This window comes from Chelonia mydas, chromosome 18 (genome assembly GCF_015237465.2).
Source record: "Chelonia mydas isolate rCheMyd1 chromosome 18, rCheMyd1.pri.v2, whole genome shotgun sequence".
In the NCBI taxonomy this organism is placed as follows: Eukaryota; Metazoa; Chordata; order Testudines; family Cheloniidae; genus Chelonia; species Chelonia mydas.
This window is the reverse complement of record NC_051258.2, coordinates 18,559,134-18,578,063: the sequence shown is the minus strand read 5'-3', so window position 1 is coordinate 18,578,063 and position 18,930 is coordinate 18,559,134. Positions and strand designations below refer to the sequence as shown.

Sequence of the window (18,930 nt, the reverse complement as noted above, 5' to 3'; positions counted from 1 at the left end):
TAGGGCCTAATCACATCAGCCACACTCTCAGAGGCTTGTTCACCTGCACTTCTACCAATGTGATATATGCCATCATGTGCCAGCAATGCCCCTCTGCCATGTACATTGGTCAAACTGGACAGTCTCTACGTAAAAGAATAAATGGACACAAATCAGACGTCAAGAATTATAACATTCAAAAACCAGTTGGAGAACACTTCAATCTCTCTGGTCACTCGATTACAGACCTAAAGGTGGCAATACTTCAACAAAAAAACTTCAAAAACAGAGTCCAATGAGAGACTGCTGAATTGGAATTAATTTGCAAACTGGATATAATTAACTTAGGCTTGAATAGAGACTGGGAGCGGATGGGTCATTACACAAAATAAAACTATTTCCCCATGTTTATTCCCCGCCACCCCCACCTTTCCTGAGACGTTCTTGTCAACTGCTGGAAATGGCCCACTTTGATTATCACTACAAAAGGTCCCGTCCCACCCGCCCCCCCACCTCTGCTCTCCTGCTGGTAATAGCTCACCTTAAGTGATCACTCTGGTTACAGTGTGTATGATAACACCCGTTGTTTCATGTTCTCTATGTATATAAATCTACCCACTGTATTTTCCACTGAATGCATCCGATGAAGTGAGCTGTAGCTCACGAAAGCTTATGCTCAAATACATTTGTTTGTCTCTAAGGTGCTACAAGTCCTCCTTTTCTTTTAACAGCTGGATAGTACATGAGAGATGATGGGCAGCGTGGCACTAGGCTGAGCAGGGAGAAGTTGTGTTTGATGCAGTGGACCAGGGGAGCCAGTGACGTGGTAAAAGCGACAAGCCAGGGAAATTATCTTCGCAGCAGCACAGATATAAGCAGAGGAAGATTGCGTCACAGCATGCATTGCACGTACCCCTCCGACCCTGTGCAATTCACCTTAGCTAAAGCACAGCTCCCTAGCATTCCTATTGAACAGGCCCTCCCCGAAGGCTCTGAGCCCAGCCATTTATGGGTAGATGTATCTCCAAAAACAAACGGACTCCCTCTTATCTCTGGCCAAAGTTTGAGAGACTGCTTGCTGGTGGTGGAAAAGGAGATGTCCTCTCTTGAAATCTGGTTTTAAATCCTTGTAGGTGTTTTAGAGCCCTAAGGTTAAAATACTCAGTCTGCAAAAGTAGCAGTATAGACATTGTCTGTTTTCCTTTAAGGGCTTTTATAGGTTATGAATACTACCACAGTGCCGCATGATGGTGTAGTTTGTACACATGGGTGAGGTTTGGAGGGACATAGGGGAGCATTGCCCCCCCACCCACCTCCAGCTGCAAGCCTTGGGTAGGCATGGCATTTTTCCCCCATGCACAGGTCCACTCTGCAGCCGAAGCCCAGTCCCTGCTTGGAAGACCCGTTATTACTAGTGTTACGGTAGAGGCCTCAGCTGAGATCAAGGCCCCATTGGGCTAGGTGCCGCACACACTGTAATAGACGGTGCAGCCTTTATTTATCGGATTGATTTATGAGGGCCCCACGGCGAAGGAATCAGAGTCACCAACATCAGTCCAAAAACTAAGAGACACGAGAGAATATAGGGGGGAAATCAAATCAGTATCTTAGATGTCTGTATACTAATGCGAGAAGTATGGGGAATAAGCAGGAAGAACTTGAAATGCTAGTTAATAAACACAACTATGAGATAGCTGGCATCACAGAGACGTGGTGGGGATAATACACGTGACTGGAATATTGGTATAGATGGGTACAGCTTGCTCAGGAAGGACAGGCAGGGAAGCAAGGGAGGAGATGTTGCCTTATATATTAAAAATGTCGACACTTGGACTGAGATCAGATGGAAATAGGAGACAGACTTGCTGAAAGGCTCTGGGTCAGGATAAAAGGGGTAACGAACCAAGGGAGAGGTCATGGTCGGGGTCTACTGCAGGCCACCGAACCGGGAAGCAGAAGTGGATGAGGCTTTTTTTTAAACAACAAACAAATCTTCCAAAGCACGAGACTTGGTGGTGAAGGGGAACTTCAACTCCCCAGACATCTGCTGGGAAAATAACCCAGCAGGGCACAGATTATCTAACAAGTTCTTGGAACGTATTGGAGACAAGTGTTTATTTCAGCAGACAGAGAAAGATACTAAGGGAGAGGCTGTTCTAAATTAGATTCTGACAAATAGGGAGGAACGGGTTTAGAATTTGAAAGAGGAAGGTAGCTTAGGTGAAAGCGATCATAAAATGGTAGTGCTCATGATTCTAAGGGAGGATAGGAAGGAAAAACAGCACAATAAAGAAAATGGATTTCAAGAAGGCAGACTTTAGCAAACTCAGGGAGTTGGTAGGTAAGATCCCATGGGAAGCAAGTCTAAGGGGAAAAACAGTTCAAGAGACTTGGCAGTTTTTCAAAGAGAAATTAAGGCCACAAGAGCAAACTATCCCACTCTGTAGGAAAGTTAGGAAGTGTGGCAAGAGACCACCCTGGCTTAACCAGCAGTTCTTCAACGATCTGACACTCAAAAAAAGAGTCTTACAAAAAGGGGACACTGGGTCAAATTACAAAGGAGGAATATAAATAACACAAGTATGTAGGGACAACATTAGAAAGGCCAAGGCACAAAATGAGATTAAATTAGCTAGAGACATAAAGGGTAACAAGAAAACATTGTACAAATACATTTGAATCAAGAGGAAGACCAAGGACAGGGTAGGCCCATTACTCAGTAAGGAGGGGGGGAACAATAACAGAAAATGTGGAAATGGCAGAAGTGCTAAATGACTTTTTGGTTTCAGTTTTCACCAAAAAGGTGAGTAGCAACTGGCCGTCTAACAGTGAATGCCAGTGAAAGTGAGGTAGGCTCAGAGGCTAAAATAGGGAAAGAACAAATTAAAAATTACTTAGACAAGTTAAATGTCTTCAAATCATCAGGGCCTGATGAAATACATCCTAGAAAACTCAAGAAGGTGACTCAGAAGGTATCTGAGCCATTAATCAAGTATCTGGGGTAGCCGTGTTAGTCTGTATTCACAAAAACAACAAGGAGTCCGGTGTCCACCAGACACCTTGCAACAGTGATTTTTTCACCCTTCAGCACTCTATAGAACACAAGGGTCTCTTCCCTACCTTTAAGACTCCTCATAACGCAGCCTTTCCCTACTTGTCTGCTCCTGTATCTTATTGCATTGCCCCCAGCATCCCCAAGCCTCCCATAATGGCAGCCTCCATCACCCAGTCATCTGCCTCTCCCACAAGCACCTTGGCTCTTTCTTCCACGGCTCCTGTACGCCTGGTTCATCGCTCCAGACTCATCGAAAAGGCCACAGCACTCTCCTTCAAATCCCTCCGCAAGACCCACTTCTACCATGCCACAGAATAATAATCATGCTGCTTTTCTCTCTTCTAATGCCCCTCATCCAAGCACTGCAGTGCTTAAATACATTAATGAATGAAGCTTCACAACCCGTTATCCCCACTGACAGGAAGGTTTCTCTGGGGTGAATGTGACTTCACGGTCTTCTTCTTTCATACGCATCACAAATCCATACCTAGATTGTCCAGCCATCTGACTGCTGCTTTATCAAGGGAAGCAAGATCGTGCAGTCCCCCCTCCAAACTTCACTATTAAAAACGTTTAGCTTTATTTCCAACCATGCTTCTCACCTGCGATTTTATCTCACCCAGAGAGAAGGTATATTAAGAGCTAATATTTACAGCAATACAACATCTCTGTGGCCCTGTTATAAAACTGAAGCTATGTATAAAATCCACATTGACTACGTGGTCACCTGGTCCAGTATAGTCATCAGAGCAACTGGTCCAGTAGAGAGTCCTGGATACCAGGTAAGTGTTCGTGGAAGGTATGGTTACACTTGAGTTTTTGCGCTGACAGTTTCACCGGTGATAGGGAACCGGTGAAAGAAAAGTGCTGGTTTCTGTACTCACTTCCACAGGCATCAGAGAGTGTTTACATTTGCAGCATTTCCATCCCCGATGAGAGCAGCGCAGTGAGGGCAGCTATCCCACAGTGCAGCTCTCTCCATTTTGACTATAGGTCTTGTGGTAAGTGGGGGGTGAGCACAGGGTCCAAGCGGGCGATCCTTCGCTCTGTGGAGCAGCCAAGGTTACTGGGCCAGATGAGCACTTGCAAACAAAACAGGAAAGGGAGTTCCCGCGGCTTTACAGGGGGAGGGGCGGACATCGGTTTACCTGGCCTCAGAGCATCAGAGCTGCTGGCCAGAGTGATCACCCTAGGCACTGTGGGATATTCTCTGGAGGCTAAAAGCTTTTTTCACAGGAAGAACGCGTCCCCACTTGCACATCACCGCAAAAGGATCAGCGGTAAGAACTGTACGCCTCTCGTGGAGGTGGTTTTCTGTTTGCGGTGGAACTTCTGTCACTGGCAAGTGTAGATGCTCCCACAGTTTTTGTGCAAAACGGGGACTTTTTGTGCTTTAAATGGCAAGTGTAGACATGCCCCAAGAGCCCAGAGTCTGCAGACATTGCACCTAACAATGTGTCAGTGAGGAAGATTTCAGCATACCAGGCCTTAGCCAGAGAGACTAAAGTTACATTGATGATGATGGCTGAAATTCAATGAAGAGGGATTTGCAGAAGCCTCCAGACCAATCACACATGCAGGGCTGACAATGGCTTTCTTTCTTCCCCCTCTGCTCTTGCCTTTGTTTGTTCCTGAGTAGGCATGTTTTCAGTCCCATTCTCTGAAGTCTGCAACAAAGTTCTCTCTGCCTGTCCTTTAGACTCATCCTTTAAAATATGACAAAGTAAAACAAAGACATTTTGAACATTCAGTTACTAACAATCAAATGGCTGGTACATTGACCCATCACCTGCCGGAGTTCTCTTTCTTAGACATTATGATGAAGTATTATAATACTTATTAATGTCGTTCCCCACTTAGAACAAAAAGTTATACTGTCTGGCATCATTTTTTCCTATAAAAAGTGTCCAGTTTGCTGGACGGATCTTAGACTTTGTAACTAGCTAATTTCACATCATCTTAAACTGTGTAGTGCCAGAAAGATATCGATAAACCCGGCATAAAACAGCAACTGTTCTTGAGAAGCCCATTTCCAAATCAAATATGCTGAAAGGGAGACAAGGTAAGTAAGGTAATATCTTTTCTTGAACCAACTTGTGTTGATGGAAGAGACAAGCTTTTGAGCTTCCCAGAGCTCTCTTTCAGGTCTGGGAAAGATAACCAGGGTGTAACAGCTAAAGGTGAGATAGATTGTTAAGCGTAAGAGGTTAACACATGTTGCAATAAACTATTTAAACAAAGTGGGAAATTAACACCTCCAAAAGTCATAGGACAAAGCAGGGTTAGGAGGTTACAAATAGTTGTAAGGACTGGTATAACCGGTGTCTCTGCTGAGTCCATGATTTAGGGCTAGTCTACACTGGCAACGCTAAAGTGCTGTTGAGACAGTGCTTTAACGTGGCTTGTGCTGCCGCAGCAGAGCGCTGGGAGAGAGCTCTCGAGGGCTCTAAAAAAAAAACCACCCCCACGAGGGGCGTAGCTCCCAGCCAGTGTAGACAAGCCCTTAGAGTCTAGCAGAGTTATGAACTTAAGGGCAAGTCTACACTTAAAAAGCTGCACCAGCAGAGCTGAGCTGCTGAAGCGCTTTACTGAAGACACTACTATGCCCACGAGCTTCTCCTGTCGGCGTTGTTAATCCACCTCCGTGAGAAGCGGTGGCTTTGTTGGCAGGAGAAGTCCTCCCATCGACATAGCACTGTCTACACTAGGGGTTGGGTCGGTGTAACTATGTCGCTCGGAGGGGATGGGGGGGATTTTTCACATCCGAGCGACTTCGTGATACCAATGTAAGTTTGTAGTGCAGACCTTGCCTATGCTCCCAGGCTTGTCTTGTGCAGGTTTCCTTCGAGGACGAGGAACAATAAGTCAGATAGGGAGTGATTGCTTTGTGAAAAGTGTTCACCCAAGGGTGTCTTTTATAATTTTTCGAGTGTGAGCTCATTGGAGAGTGTAGTGATTGTCTGGTATCGTCCACATAGTTGTTGGGGCAGCTGGGGCACTGGAAGAGGTTCACCAAAATCTGTCCCACCTTGTATTTAGATGTGGTGGTCTGGTTACCTTTCCCAGACCTGAAGAAGAGCTTTGTGAAGCTCAAAAGCTCGTGTCAACCACCTACAGAAGTTAGTCCAGGAAAGGATATGACCTCACCCACCTTGTCTGTCTCATGTATGTTTAAGCAGTTTGGGAAATAGGCTTCAGGTGGCACGCCTGGGAGATTAAAGGGCCAAAAGACAAAGGAAAAAAGTCCATTTTAACTTCAGACGTTAAAGATTCTTTGGTTTAAAGTTTGCTATCACCCAGAGCCACCTGTTACAAAGGTTCATTACATTGTTTGGATGATAGATGTCCAAATAGTGGGGACCTTGGCCACGTTTCACGCCGAATTTTGCACTCCTATGGTACCTTCCATTTAGGGATCTCAAATCACTTTACAAACATCATGGAGCAAATCATGGTCTATGCACAGCCCAGGTAATTTGCTCTGTTGCTTTCGGGGCTTTGCACAGCCACAGAGTATGCATGTGTAAGTGTGGGGGGAAGAGTCAAGTCTTTGGTATCCCCTAAGGTGGGTAGTTTTCCCATTTTACAGATGCAGAAAGTAAGGCATATTTACCCAGATCCCCCAAGATATTTACGTTCCTAACTTCCATTGAAATCAGGGGCCTAAATACCTTTAAAATCAATGGACATTAAGATCCTAAATACTTTCGAAGATCTGGACCATAATGTTTAAGTGACTTGCTCCAAAGTCACATAGTGAGACACACACACACACAGACACACACACTTGCAGCAAGCAGACATAGCCATGGCAGAGGCACTCAAGCAAACCCCTGCTCCAGGTCTTGTGCATAGTAAATAAAAGACAAGACAACTCACCCCTGTCTCCTGTGCAGCTGCAAAGAAAAAGAAACAACTGCGTCAGAAAACAGTCTGGTGCATTTTGTATTGACACGTTTCTGTATTAATGTCCCAGGGCCAAGTCCTGCCCTTACACACGTGCACAGCTCTCTGCGATTCAATGGGGCCATGTGTGTGCACATCCGCAGAACGTGGCCCCACTCTGCTCTAACTGCGCTTTGCACTACACTTAGCAGCATCTTGAGGAATCACCCCGCTGGGAGAGGAAGGTGGTTACGTGACAATGCTAATCCAATGTGATTTTGGGCTCTAACAATGCTTTGCATTGATACGGCACCTAGCCTCTAAGGATCTCAAAGAGTTTTGCAAACAGCAAGCTATAAGGAGGGCATTATGTCAAACAGCTACACTACGGCAGAGGGAAATTGAGCGATTTGCCAAAATTCACACCTCTGGTCATTGGCAGAGCTGAGATTATTATCCAAGAGTCCTGATTCCCAGTCCCAGCTATAACCAGTAAACAATGTTCTCTCTTAGACCTGAGAACATGTTCTTCTCTTGGTGGATAAATGATGGGGCAAAACGGAGATGCTTATTTCTGAAGGAGTAACAGGTTATGAATAGAGCCCAAACTCCCGTTCCATTAACATCCCTGCTCCCCCAGTGAATGAAAAGGGAACTTTGTAAGCACAGATCAGATACAAGCGGGAAAGATCATCAGGAGGGGAGAACTGGTCCAGGTCGCTTGGGGAATGTGAACAGCTGGTATTTCTAGCCACTGCAGAACCTGGCCTGGGAAAAAGGCCGGTTTTGGCCATGAGCTGGAGAGGGAGAGGATCTTCCCGAGCTGGGCAGGGGCATGTCCACTGCAGCTGGGGCGATAGCACAGCACCCTGGCCTGGGACCAGCCAGTTCACGCCATAAAGTAGGTCAAATTCAGGGTCAGCGGGTCTTAAAGGCAACCCTTTAAAGAAGAGAGATTTAGACTCTCACAGGGATTCTCAGTTTGAAGAGGCAATTCCAGTTACAGGTTGGCATGTTCCAGGGTGAAACAAAGACCAATGTGGGAAGTATGAACTCTGCCAGTCTGACCCCTTTAGAGACCCTTTGACGGGTTTCACAGGTCCCACACTTTTCTTACTTACGTGGTAACCCATATTTCCTCTTCTTCCTCCGCCATAAAAAGAACGCTGTTCCAGCAAATACAGATAAAACTGCCAGGACAATTATCGATGTCATCGCTGTGACAGAAAGGCCTCTTTGTACACAAACTGCATTAGAAGTGGCTGTCCCGGCCTTTAGTTCTGTCATCCCTTCCTCTTCACACCTAAGATGAAGGAAGACATGTTATCAAACACGTCAGCGTATCCACAGCCTTCTCACTGTCTCGGGGCACCCGTCATTCCGCCAGGTGGATTCTTTAATATATTGGCTCAAATATGATAAAACCCCATCCAGAGTCTGACCCTGCAGTCTGTGGACAGGCCAAACTCCCACTCATTTCAAGGCTGTAGGATTGGGCTCTTTGAGCAATAGAAACCTGCACATTGGAAAATTAGGTTATAAGGGCCCAAATAGTGAACAGAACATAGGATTAGACTGAAAAATACAAAGACAATAAATTGACTGCAGTGACCTCAGAAGTTTTTACCTGCCCACACCTCAGCGTAGGGTTCTGTGTTTTAATGCCTGTGTCAATGGCTCTAGGTTTTTTGCCGCCCCAAGCTCCGAGCCATGGCCACTGGTCGGCCTCAGAACAGACCGAGCCTGCGCCAGGGGCTGAACTGGCCCCCAGCTGCCCATGCCAAGGAGGCAGAAAGGTCTTTAGGACTTGGTGGATAATCGAAGAAGGAGCTGATTTTCAAGTCTTTATATTTGCAATCCCTGCCCGCTCCTGTGTGGCCATGGGGCTCTCTGGCCATGGAACTGGGGCTGTTACACTGCATGGGTGGCCCAGGATCTGGTTCCACACGGTCTCTCTGCCATGTCACTGGGCTCTGTGCAGTGAGGATCTGGCAGAGGGGGCTGTGGTTGGAATCCACCAGCCATCCCATCTCACGGTTATAAACAGCCCTGAGGTGAATCCACGGAGAGTGCCCAGGGTATGGAAAGGGATTCCTGGGGAAAGGATTTCCCCAACACACAGCTCACAGCTGTACTGACTTAGGGTTACGTTTCCCAGCTGCTGAACTTCAGGGTATCTCTAACCAGGTCTGATATAGCCGCAAAACTCAGGTACAAAGAAATAATGATGAATGAAAGGAGAGAACGCAGCGTGTAAAGTCGGTGCAAGGGAAAAGGCCATGTGTCATCAGAGTCACCTACTTGGTCCATGGCTGACAGGCGCGTGACATCTTGGTTGCTGAGAAGGTTCCATCAGGGCAAACCTCACATACGTTGTCACGGAATTCTGTGCCTATAAAAGAGGACAACATAACTGGATTCTTTCCTGAATGTGGGGCCTAAAGGAGCCTTGATTTCAGAAAGGTCTCCATCATCATCTCCCCACTGTCACCACCCCCACCAGGTTGCAGAGCCATCTCGGTGAGTGCAGGAGTTAGCACTTTAAGAATAGATCTGCGCTGGTGTTTTATTCCTGCCCTGTACTTAAATCTGTCAGTACTCACAGAGCACAGGTACATGGGGAAAAATGCACCTCCTGCTGCCCCACATACCTGGGCCATTACAAGGGCCAACATCCCAAAGGAATAGTAAGACTCAAAAAAATGGTGCCAAGTTGTGTAACAGCACAAAAGCTGCAACAGAACACAGCAGGGGTGGAGGGCAATCGGGTTTTGGGACTTGGACCTGCAGACCTATGTATATATTAGGTCGACTTACAGCCACCGCAGTAATTGCCTCGGTGGTGCTTTTCCACACTACCCTCCTTGGGCCAGTGGTGCATGTCCTAACCAGGAGGGCTTCTACTGACCTAAGAGGGGCAGTGTGGGGAGCTGAGAGCCTGGTCTCTTGGCTCTGCTGGCAGCTCCCTGCCAGGAGCCTGGCTGCCCCACAGGTTCCTGGGCTCCTGGCGGGCTGCCTCCCCCCACCTCCTGTTGACACTGACATAATTAGGTCCCTTCCTAGCATGTCATTGTAAGGCGCTTCTTTGCCTTTTCCTGCACTTCTCTGCAACCTCCCTTTCTGTCGCAGAGTAGAAATGCTATTGAACAGCCTGGGTGACGTGTAAATGGAACAACACCACACACTCTGCTTTTCGACAGCAGCTCCCATCCCAGTATCTCCAAGTGCCGAGCTCTCAGGGCGTTAACCTCACATCACCCCATGCAGTATCCACCTTCAGAAACACACACCTGGCTAGCTGGACAGTCAAGCTCATTAGTTACTAGAGCAAAGAACTGTGAGGTACTTTTGGTTCGTCTGGAACTCACACGTGCCCTTGATCAAAAGCCTTACCAATGGACCATGGCCTGGATCCACACCCTCTCTCTCTGTAAAGGGACTTATGTGTTTACAGCAGTGATGTACTCCAGTGTAATTAACAGGGATTCTGCACCAATAGAAAATATCAGGTTTCAGAGTAGCAGCCGTGTTCGTCTGTATCCGCAAAAAGAAAAGGAGGACTTGTGGCACCTTAGAGACTAACAAATTTATTTGAGCATAAGCTTTCGTGAGCTACAGCTCACTTCATGGGACGCATGTAGTGGAAAATACAGTGGGGAGATTTTATATACACAGAGAACATGAAACAATGGGTGTTACCATACACACTGTATCAAGAGTGATCAGGTAAGGTGAGCTATTACCAGCAGGAGAGCTGCGGGAGGGGGGCGGAGGGGGGATGGAAGGGACAACCTTTTGTAGTGATAATCAAGGTGGGCCATTTTCAGCACTTTACAAGAAGGTGTGAGGAACAGGAGCGGGGGGGGGGGGGGGGGGGGGAATAAACATGGGGAAATAGTTTTACTTTGTGTAATGACACATCCACTCCCAGTCTTTATTCAAGCCTAAGTTAATTGTATCCAGTTTGCAAATTAATTCAAATTCAGCAGTCTCTCCTTGCAGTGTGTTTTTGAACTTCAAGCAAAAAACTTCAAAAACAGACTCAAACGAGATCCCCCCACTGTATTTTCCACTACATGCATCCGATGAAGTGAGCTGTACCTCACAAAACCTTATGCGCTAATAAATTTGTTAGTCTCTAAGGTGCCACAAGTCCTCCTGTTCTTTTTTCAGTGGAAAATGTGTTGCTGAACAAGTCTGTTGCACCATAGGAGCTCCAAAGGGGGAATTGTTTGAAGAAAAGGGTGTGTTGAGCACACTTGTCTTACTAACAGAATTCTGTGCCCAAAAGCGTGCTTGAGGGAGCTCTGTTTCTGGTGTGCAAATTGAAGCTGAACTCACACTGCGCTCTGCTGCTGCGTAGGTGGGGGGCCAACGTGTGTGAGTGCAAACCCACCGCCTCATGCAAATTGCTGCCTGCAAGAGCATCATGCGAGTGTCCAACGACACCCAGAGTCTCAGCTTGTCACAGCCTGTGACACTTAACCTTGCCCCTGTATTTTTCATGCATGTTTAGGAGGAGGATGGCAGCTTTGTGTCTGGTCTGGAAGGTGACCGGAGCTCATCTCTAGGGCAGGACCCCGGGCAGGGAATAGCAATTCCAGAGTGAAGGACCCCCAGCAGCTTTCTCCCTCCCACCCCCTGCCTCCCACGTATATTGAGGGAGCTCCATCTCGAGCGCCTCTGCTGAGCTCAGCTGTGGCAGTGTGTGCCGGGGACAGAGGCAGTCAGGACCCAAACCACTTCTGTCTCTACAGGTCGAACCCAATTCCTACATGGTACCAACAGGCAACTCCACTCCATCAGCAGGCTGCTGCATTCTGCAGGGTCCGAAGGGTGGCCCCAGGCAGAGCACAGTTCAGCAGAGACTCCTGCCTTAGGGAGAAGAGGTCAGAGGCGTCTGGCCAGGCACAGATGGAAAGAAGTGCTGTTCACCACAGCTGTTACCTGGGCATCCAGGTCAGCACGTGCTCTGACACCACCCTGGAGCTGTGCAACGCTGTTACAAATGGCAGTCACGCTCCCTCAAAGAGGGGGGCCCATCTACAGCTCAGCCACTCTTCCGGCTGCTTCCCCAGCTCACCAGCATCACCTCAGTCTCACCTGGATCAAGTCTCAACCAGTTTGCCCTGCTCCACATTCGTTCTGTGACTGCAGGGTTTCGCCTTGGTATTACAGAAGTTATGTTGCCTTACCAGGTTCTTTCACCATAGAGCCAGGCAGGCAGATGGTGGAGGGACTACACATTTCACAGTCCCCGTCTGCAAAGTGCCTGCAGAAATCCCCTGGGGCGCAGCCGCACATGGTGTTCTTCATATATGTGCATTTTTCTTTTATTATCAGTCTGGCTCCTAAAGGAAAGTTACATGCATCACAAATACATTTACATGGGAACTAAACAGAGCAGATACAAAAATTAATGTGTATCCCCAGTCCTTGCTGATCCATGGTACAGGGCACAGGAGCTAGAGGGGTTTGTTATGATGACTCCATTTAACAAGTGTTGTCATGTAAACAGAACCCTCTGGAGCCTGATTCTCTGCTGCCCTGCACCTTGTGTTGTATTTACATCTGTGCAAAGGCTGCATGCAAAATGCTACCAAATCAGCGTTCTCTACACAGCTGCAGTTGAGATCATGCTTTGCACCCACTCGGCATTCATCTGCACGGGTGTGAATAATGACAAAGGCAGTGGAGAATGAGGCTCCCAGTAGCCACAGATAAAGGACCACAACCTCCAATCCAGCTGGTCACTGGAGGAGCACTCCACTGTAGTGGGATTTTGGAGTGGCCATAACACCTGCTACACAACCTCTCCTCCTGGCTGCCCAGCTGATCCCCTTGTGCTGGGACGGCCTTTGGGGCCATAGGCAGCTGATGTAAACTAGAGCAGCCTGCAGGCTGTTCTAATTCATGCTTGGGACCAGACCCTAATGCCCCCAAGAACAGAGGAGCGCAATGGTTGCTTACTGTCACTCATGTCACTCCCGCCTCCTGAGGTAGGTGCGTGTTCCTCAGCCACTGCTCAGGATCTGGGCCCTGAAGGGAAGGTTATAGCCTTCTCCACGTACAACCCAGATCCTGAGGGTGCAGTGCTGCTGCTCTAGGACAAAGGATACCATCTGAAATGTTTGATTACAATTATTGTGTTTGTTCTTCTTCTGCTAAACCTAGAGATCCACTTTCCTCCTGAGAAGAATCTCCCAGGATGATTCCACAGACTTTAATCAGTGGAAGATGTGCGACTAAAGCCCATGCACTGTGCCAGAAATCTCCACTTCCGTGATTTGCCCAAGACTGCAAGGAACTCAGTAAGAGAACTGTGAGCGGAACCCAGGTCTCTTGACTTCCAGTCCTGGACCCTAACAACTAGGCTGCTTTTGTATGTGTGGGCCGGGGGAGACAACTCAGAAAAAAATAATTAAAATCCACCCACACACAGAGCAGCTTCCTTACCTGCATCACACAGTTTACATCTCATGCATTCCGTTAGGCCATTGGGATGCTCTGTATATGTGTCGTCCACACATGGCATGCAAGTTGTGCTGCTATTTAGTCTGCAATGTCTGACCACCCTGTTCCCTAAAGCAAACAAAACAATTAGCTCCTGTGTAAACCAGGCTAATATATTTAATGCATTCATACAGAGATTGCAAAAGCAGGTCATTATGCAGAACAAATGCACACACTATGTGTGTGGATTTTACATGTTGCACACACCACCACTGGAAATAAAAGGTAAACGTCTCAGAACTAGACTGCCAGACCCGAAATCCTCTATTTCTGCACAACACAGGAACAGCGTAGAGAGAAACAATCTCATAACTCACACCCCTCCCTTATCAGCAGTATCCCTAGTACAGTCGTGCTTAGACTCTGTGTACCGGACACGGGACCGTTGACAGATGCGTGTGTCCCCACTGTGCCCAGTCAGGATCTTGGCCCTTTAAAAGATGCAGTTCTGAGTACTGTAGTTCCTCCTAGGGGATGGAGAATCCCCAGGTGAAGCAAGTGACTGGAGGGATCATATGACCAGAAAGGGCCAGGGACTAAGGAAGTCAGGTGGCTGCCTGTGGCCAGTCCTCTAGTACTATGAGGGGTAGATTGAGAGGTGAGGGGCTGGGGCAGTGCTGGTGTCCACAGCAGCCTGCTGGACAGCTGCCTGGCGCAGGGCTGTGGCTGGCAGAGGTCCCTGTGCAGAGGAAAGATCAGTAGGATCCTGATACAAGGGGACTGTGAGGGGCTGGGGAAGGGCTGGGGGACCCTGGACGCAGGGCAAAGGGTGAATACAGTGAATCCTAATGGGGACAGTGTATTGACTTTGTTACAGTCAATCAGGGCAGAGATCTGGGCCATGGGCCGTCAGGCCTAGAGATGGAAACAAGAGTTCAGCCGACCGGTCAGAGCTGGGTCCAGGGCGACAGGGTCCAGGAACAAGCCAATGGTCAGTCCTGGAGTGACAGAAGCCGAGTGCAAGAGCCGGAGGGTAAAGTAGGGTTGGAGTCAGAAGGCGCAGCCAAGGGTCAGAAGCCAAAGGGTTAACCAGAGTCACAGTCAGGAGGCGTAACCAAGGGTCGGGGGTGGGGGTCCGAAGCCAGGACAGGGCTGGGGTAAGGACGGAAGCTGGCTGGAGCAGGGCTAGGACAGAGCAGGAGCAAGGACTAGACACAGGAGCAGGGCAAGCCCAGCTGCAGGCAGGGTACACATTGAGCAGCCGCTGTTCTGCTCTGGGTGCCAGGCTGCTAAGCAGGACTCAGAACTGCTGATCCACCAGCCACTCGGGTGCTGTGACTGCCCCGCGACGCAACTCGGCTTACTGGCTCCCCAGCAGTGAAGTCAGTCAAGGGAGCAGGCCAGCAGCTGGTCCTACCTGACCTGGCCTCTGACAGGCCTCAACAGGTGAGGAAGAGAGGTGTTACGGAAAAAGTGACTTGCCCAAAGTATCACAGTACGTCTCCTTCTGGATCTCCTGTGTCCCAGGCCACAAGAACCATCCTCTCTATGTCCTCCACTGACAGGTGAGTAACAAGCAATGTAGACGTTTACATGGAGAGATCCGTGTCCTCACCACCAGTCAGATTCACAGTAATAGAGGCGACCAATGCCTCCGGAGGAGGCCGGGCAAATGGACTCTTTAGGGAAGGTTCTTGATTTTTAAGGAAGCAATCATATGTACCTACCAGCACTGCACATGGGACAGCATTCGCCATTTGTTTCGTATTCGCCTGGGTAGCATTTTACAGCTTCAGAATGGGGCAGTTGTGTTATCAAGCAAACGACAAAAATCTTTAGGGAAGAAAAGAAGAAAGAGTTTTGGATTTGCATCATGCAGGCTCAAAAGCAGACTGGGAGGAGCTGGTCGCACTGTGGCACTGATTAGTGCTGCGATGCTTTTGCCTAAAGCATTTTGTGTCCCTCAGGTTGAAGGTGGGGATTCAACAGTGACAACACTCCTAGCAAGCTCTTCTCAGCCCTGACCCGGATGCGATGAGCTCTAGTGTCTGCAGAGCAGCTTCCATCTCCTCTCTCACACCGCTGCAGAGACACCACTGAAAGCAATAGGAGTTGGGGGCACTGTTCAGGAAGTGCTCAGCACACCGCAGGATCAGGCCCTTTAAGTGTCTTTTGATGTTTCCTTTGCAGTAGGAAGCGGCGTTCACAAACTGCATGTCACTGCAATAACTTCAATGACCCCATGACCATGTGCCTCAGTCGTGTCTGGGTATAAGCATCATGTGCTGAGTTGCTCTCTCCTGACACCGAACAAGGAGCTGTTCCAACAAGGAAAACAACAATATGGGTTCTGGAAGCCTGGGTCCTTCCACCTGCTGTGGGCAAGGGGCTCGGGATATGGGCAGGGGGCTGCTTTCACCTCCACCGTGGGTGGGGTCCACCGCTCCTGCAGACTTTTGGGAGGGCTCTGGCGCCCTTGCTCTGGGCTGGGGCTACTGAGGGCCGGCCCGTAGCCAGAGACCCTGGGTGGCTGGAGCCAGTGCTTGCATCGCCCGCCCACCCCGCGCTCCAGGGCTGCGGGCCGTGCTGCCCAGCCACTGCTCTGGAGCTTGGGCTGGGGGCTGCGCTGCCTGCCCGCCGGGCGCTCCGGGACAGAATTGTGTACGAGCCAAGGCAAGGAAGACTTTGGTAGTGCAATGGAGATCATAATGATGAACAAGATGATAATGATGTTGACTAGAAATGTTACCAGCACTCTTACATTTCCATGATGCTTATACAAGTTTATTATCATATTTTGTTTTACCCTTTAGGGTATTCTTGTGATGCTTTGAGGTCACAAAGAAATCCAATTTTATTTTTTGAAATAATACATAGAGTCATTCAATTAACAGAAACAAATGCAAATTTCAAAGTGGTCATTTTAATGTGTTCATGGTGTCACTGTTTATCTCCGCTTCTGTGGTAATGGCACCATTTGACAGCTCCACATCATACTTCATCTTAAAGTAGACATATGAAGCTTTCAAATGATGTGTGATGTGTATTTGTATGGAGAGACTACATTAAGATGACCAAATTGATGGTGTCTGATGCTCACCTACATCGCCATTTCCTCACTACCACTATCCAGATACTGGGTCAAACTCTGCTCTCATTTAAACCTTGAATAATTCTACTGACATTAGTTTGGCTAGAATCCAGCCGTTACAGCCCTGGGACATGATCCTCCATCCCTGACTCATGTGTGTGCTCAGCTCAGTTTGGGTCTAATCACGTGCATCACACTGATGGGTTTGGATTCATAGAACGTGGCCTTTGACATTTCAGCTAAAGCCACTTTCTGTAATGATTTTTCTAAATCCAGAAGCATGGGGGATACCCTGTTAGACACTTGGAAATCATATTCCTTTTTCTTCCAGTATATTCTCTTTCCCTTTTACCCATGGTGCGTTTGGCAAATACTTATAATACAGTTGAAATTGGCAATATGATTGGCCATGGAAAGCCCCAAACTGAGACCCATCAGCACAGCTTCCGTCCAAGCGTTATTTCCTGTGCTGGCCTGTCCCTCACGTCCACACAACCATGGAAACCATGGGAGGAAATGGCAGATACAAAACAACAAACGATGGGGATACAGCAGCAACAAATTCAATACAACGCACCACAACGAGCAATTGTCCATTTAGAATCCTCAAAGTTTTCCCCATTCAAATGGCAACTTTTGATGGTAGGATTGTTTGTTTTTCTAAAATCAGTGTCCGTTAAAAAAAACTTCTGCCAATCTACACAATGAAAAGTCAATCCACTTAGACCCCCCCAGCTCCAGGCTGAGTATCAGCTGATGAGAACAAACCAAAATCTCCCAGCGGTATTTTTTCCTACTAAATGAAGGCAGAAAAGTTATACTGTATTTTCAATAGTCATTTTTGTTGGTCTTTGCTGTTTCCACCAGATGGAGCCCAACAGCTTCTAAAATGCAGAGAGATTTTCTCGACCAAGGAATAAACAACCCCAAACTCCGGCGGGCCAAGGGCGTGCAGTTTGCGTTTGTAAAAAGGATAAAAGTAAAAAATTCACGTTTCTGGGATCTTATTATTAGTCACAGTAGATTCCCACAATCCCTCTCCCTACCATCCCCCACTCCCACCCCCACAGAGGCACCCCCAAACCTCCCACAGTCTCTCTGCTGGGTTTGCTGGGCAGGTCCGATCTCGTTAGCTGCATTTTCTTTCAGGAGCTTTTGTGATCCACTTACCCAGAGCATGGTCCTGAGAACAGACCGCAGAGTGTGTCTGCTTCTGCCCCCCCCAGGGCATTGGGTCTCTGACCTCTACTGCTCAGCGGGGCCTCCAGGTCCCGGTCATTGGCAAACTGCTGGCCTCGGTGAGCCTGGTGCCAGCGCCCTGTCCTGGGGTGTCCGTCCCATGGATCCCCCGCCCCCTTCTCCGGGGAGCTCCCTGGGCCCGCTCTCAGGACACAATTCCAAAGTTCTGCTCCGGTTCGGGGTCTAATCCAAGCCCGATGGCCCAGCAGCAGCAGCAGCCAAGAGACCAGCTCCTACTCAGTCCAGCCTCGAGGCTCACTGAAAGTGAAAGTGAAATATGCAAGGAGGCAGGGACTTTCCCAATAGGCTGGTATATAGGATTATATTGTTATAGGGAGAGAGACACTTAATGTAAACCCACAGTATAGTGGGCACATAGTGTTGACCCTGGACGGGTCACATGGAGGTAAAAAACTATCTGTGCCATGGCTACATTAGGATTTTAAATCCAGATAATTCTCTCCATATAAAAACAGGCCTGTTTTTCTCCAGCGAAGACACGGCCTATGTCGTGTTATAACGCCCTCTCTTATTCTGTGTCTTGTGCCCCAGGTCAGCGTTGCGAACGCTAGAGCCAGGTCTAGCGGAGAGATTCCTGCCAGTCTAGCTATGTCAATCAGGGTGTGGTGTGATCTCCGACCACCAAAGCCGCCAGTACAGATGCAGTTAGAGAGGCAGAACAGCATTTTGCCAGTGCAGCTTGTTTTCCGGGGGTGGGAATAACCTTTACAGGTAAAATCACAGTGTTGCCAGTGTAAAGTGTCTCCCCATCAGGAGCGCCGTGCCAGTATATCTGCACCGCTAAAGCACTCCTAGCCAAAGGCTACATCTACGCTGCAAAAACGAGTGCCGTGGCAGGGGGGTGCTGGCAGGCTGTTGGGGTCAGAGTGCTGCTGACGCAAAGCTGAACAGCCACAAGACACCCAGGATTACAAGGCAGATGTTGACTGAGCCCCTTGCTGGCCTGGGTGAACCCCAAAGCATCTCAGCAGCAAACAGCATGTTCTTCTAAATTTCTTGCGGGGGCAGGGGGGAGGTTGGATAAATGGAAAGAAAAGGGAAGGGGGTGAGGGAGACAGGGCAGGAGAAGGGAAGAGGGGCAGGTGTGGAGCACGGGAGGTGATGAGACTTAGGCTGTAATGGAGACAGAACTTGTGTTGCTCAGGAATGTGAATAAACCACCCCCCTGAGCAACATACGTAACACAGACATAAGCGCTTGTGTGCAC

At 48.4% G+C, this 18,930-nt stretch overlaps 1 protein-coding gene across 4 annotated transcripts; it reads right to left on the bottom strand.

Moving 5' to 3' along the window:
- Positions 1 to 3,590: 3,590 nt before the first annotated feature.
- On the bottom strand, positions 3,591 to 17,982 carry LOC102929418 (tumor necrosis factor receptor superfamily member 14). 4 transcript variants are annotated; one of them, XM_037881379.2, is made up of 9 exons: positions 17,634 to 17,978; positions 15,100 to 15,205; positions 13,376 to 13,501; positions 12,115 to 12,270; positions 9,221 to 9,311; positions 8,041 to 8,222; positions 6,914 to 6,930; positions 4,660 to 4,740; positions 3,591 to 4,378 (listed from the first exon to the last, which is right to left on the bottom strand). In XM_037881379.2, exons 1-9 carry the CDS (start codon positions 17,640 to 17,642, stop codon positions 4,370 to 4,372), a joined length of 777 nt encoding a protein of 258 aa, XP_037737307.1. In that variant the 5' UTR covers positions 17,643 to 17,978; the 3' UTR covers positions 3,591 to 4,369. The 4 variants fall into 4 exon arrangements, with proteins under 4 accessions (XP_037737307.1, XP_043387575.1, XP_043387576.1 ...); XM_043531640.1 differs by having other exon boundaries at positions 3,591 to 4,740; positions 17,634 to 17,981; XM_043531641.1 differs by lacking the exon at positions 15,100 to 15,205 and having other exon boundaries at positions 3,591 to 4,740; positions 17,634 to 17,982.
- Positions 17,983 to 18,930: the final 948 nt, after the last annotated feature.

What these genes read in the sequence shown, in the direction of transcription:
- LOC102929418 (XM_043531640.1), bottom strand. An exon ending in CTGTCCCATGTGCAGTGCTG is followed by an intron (nt 13,502 to 15,099) that starts GTAGGTACATAT and finishes TGTTTGCTTTAG; the next exon opens with GGAACAGGGTGGTCAGACAT. An exon ending in CTCTATGGTGAAAGAACCTG is followed by an intron (nt 9,312 to 12,114) that starts GTAAGGCAACAT and finishes CCTCTTTTATAG; the next exon opens with GCACAGAATTCCGTGACAAC.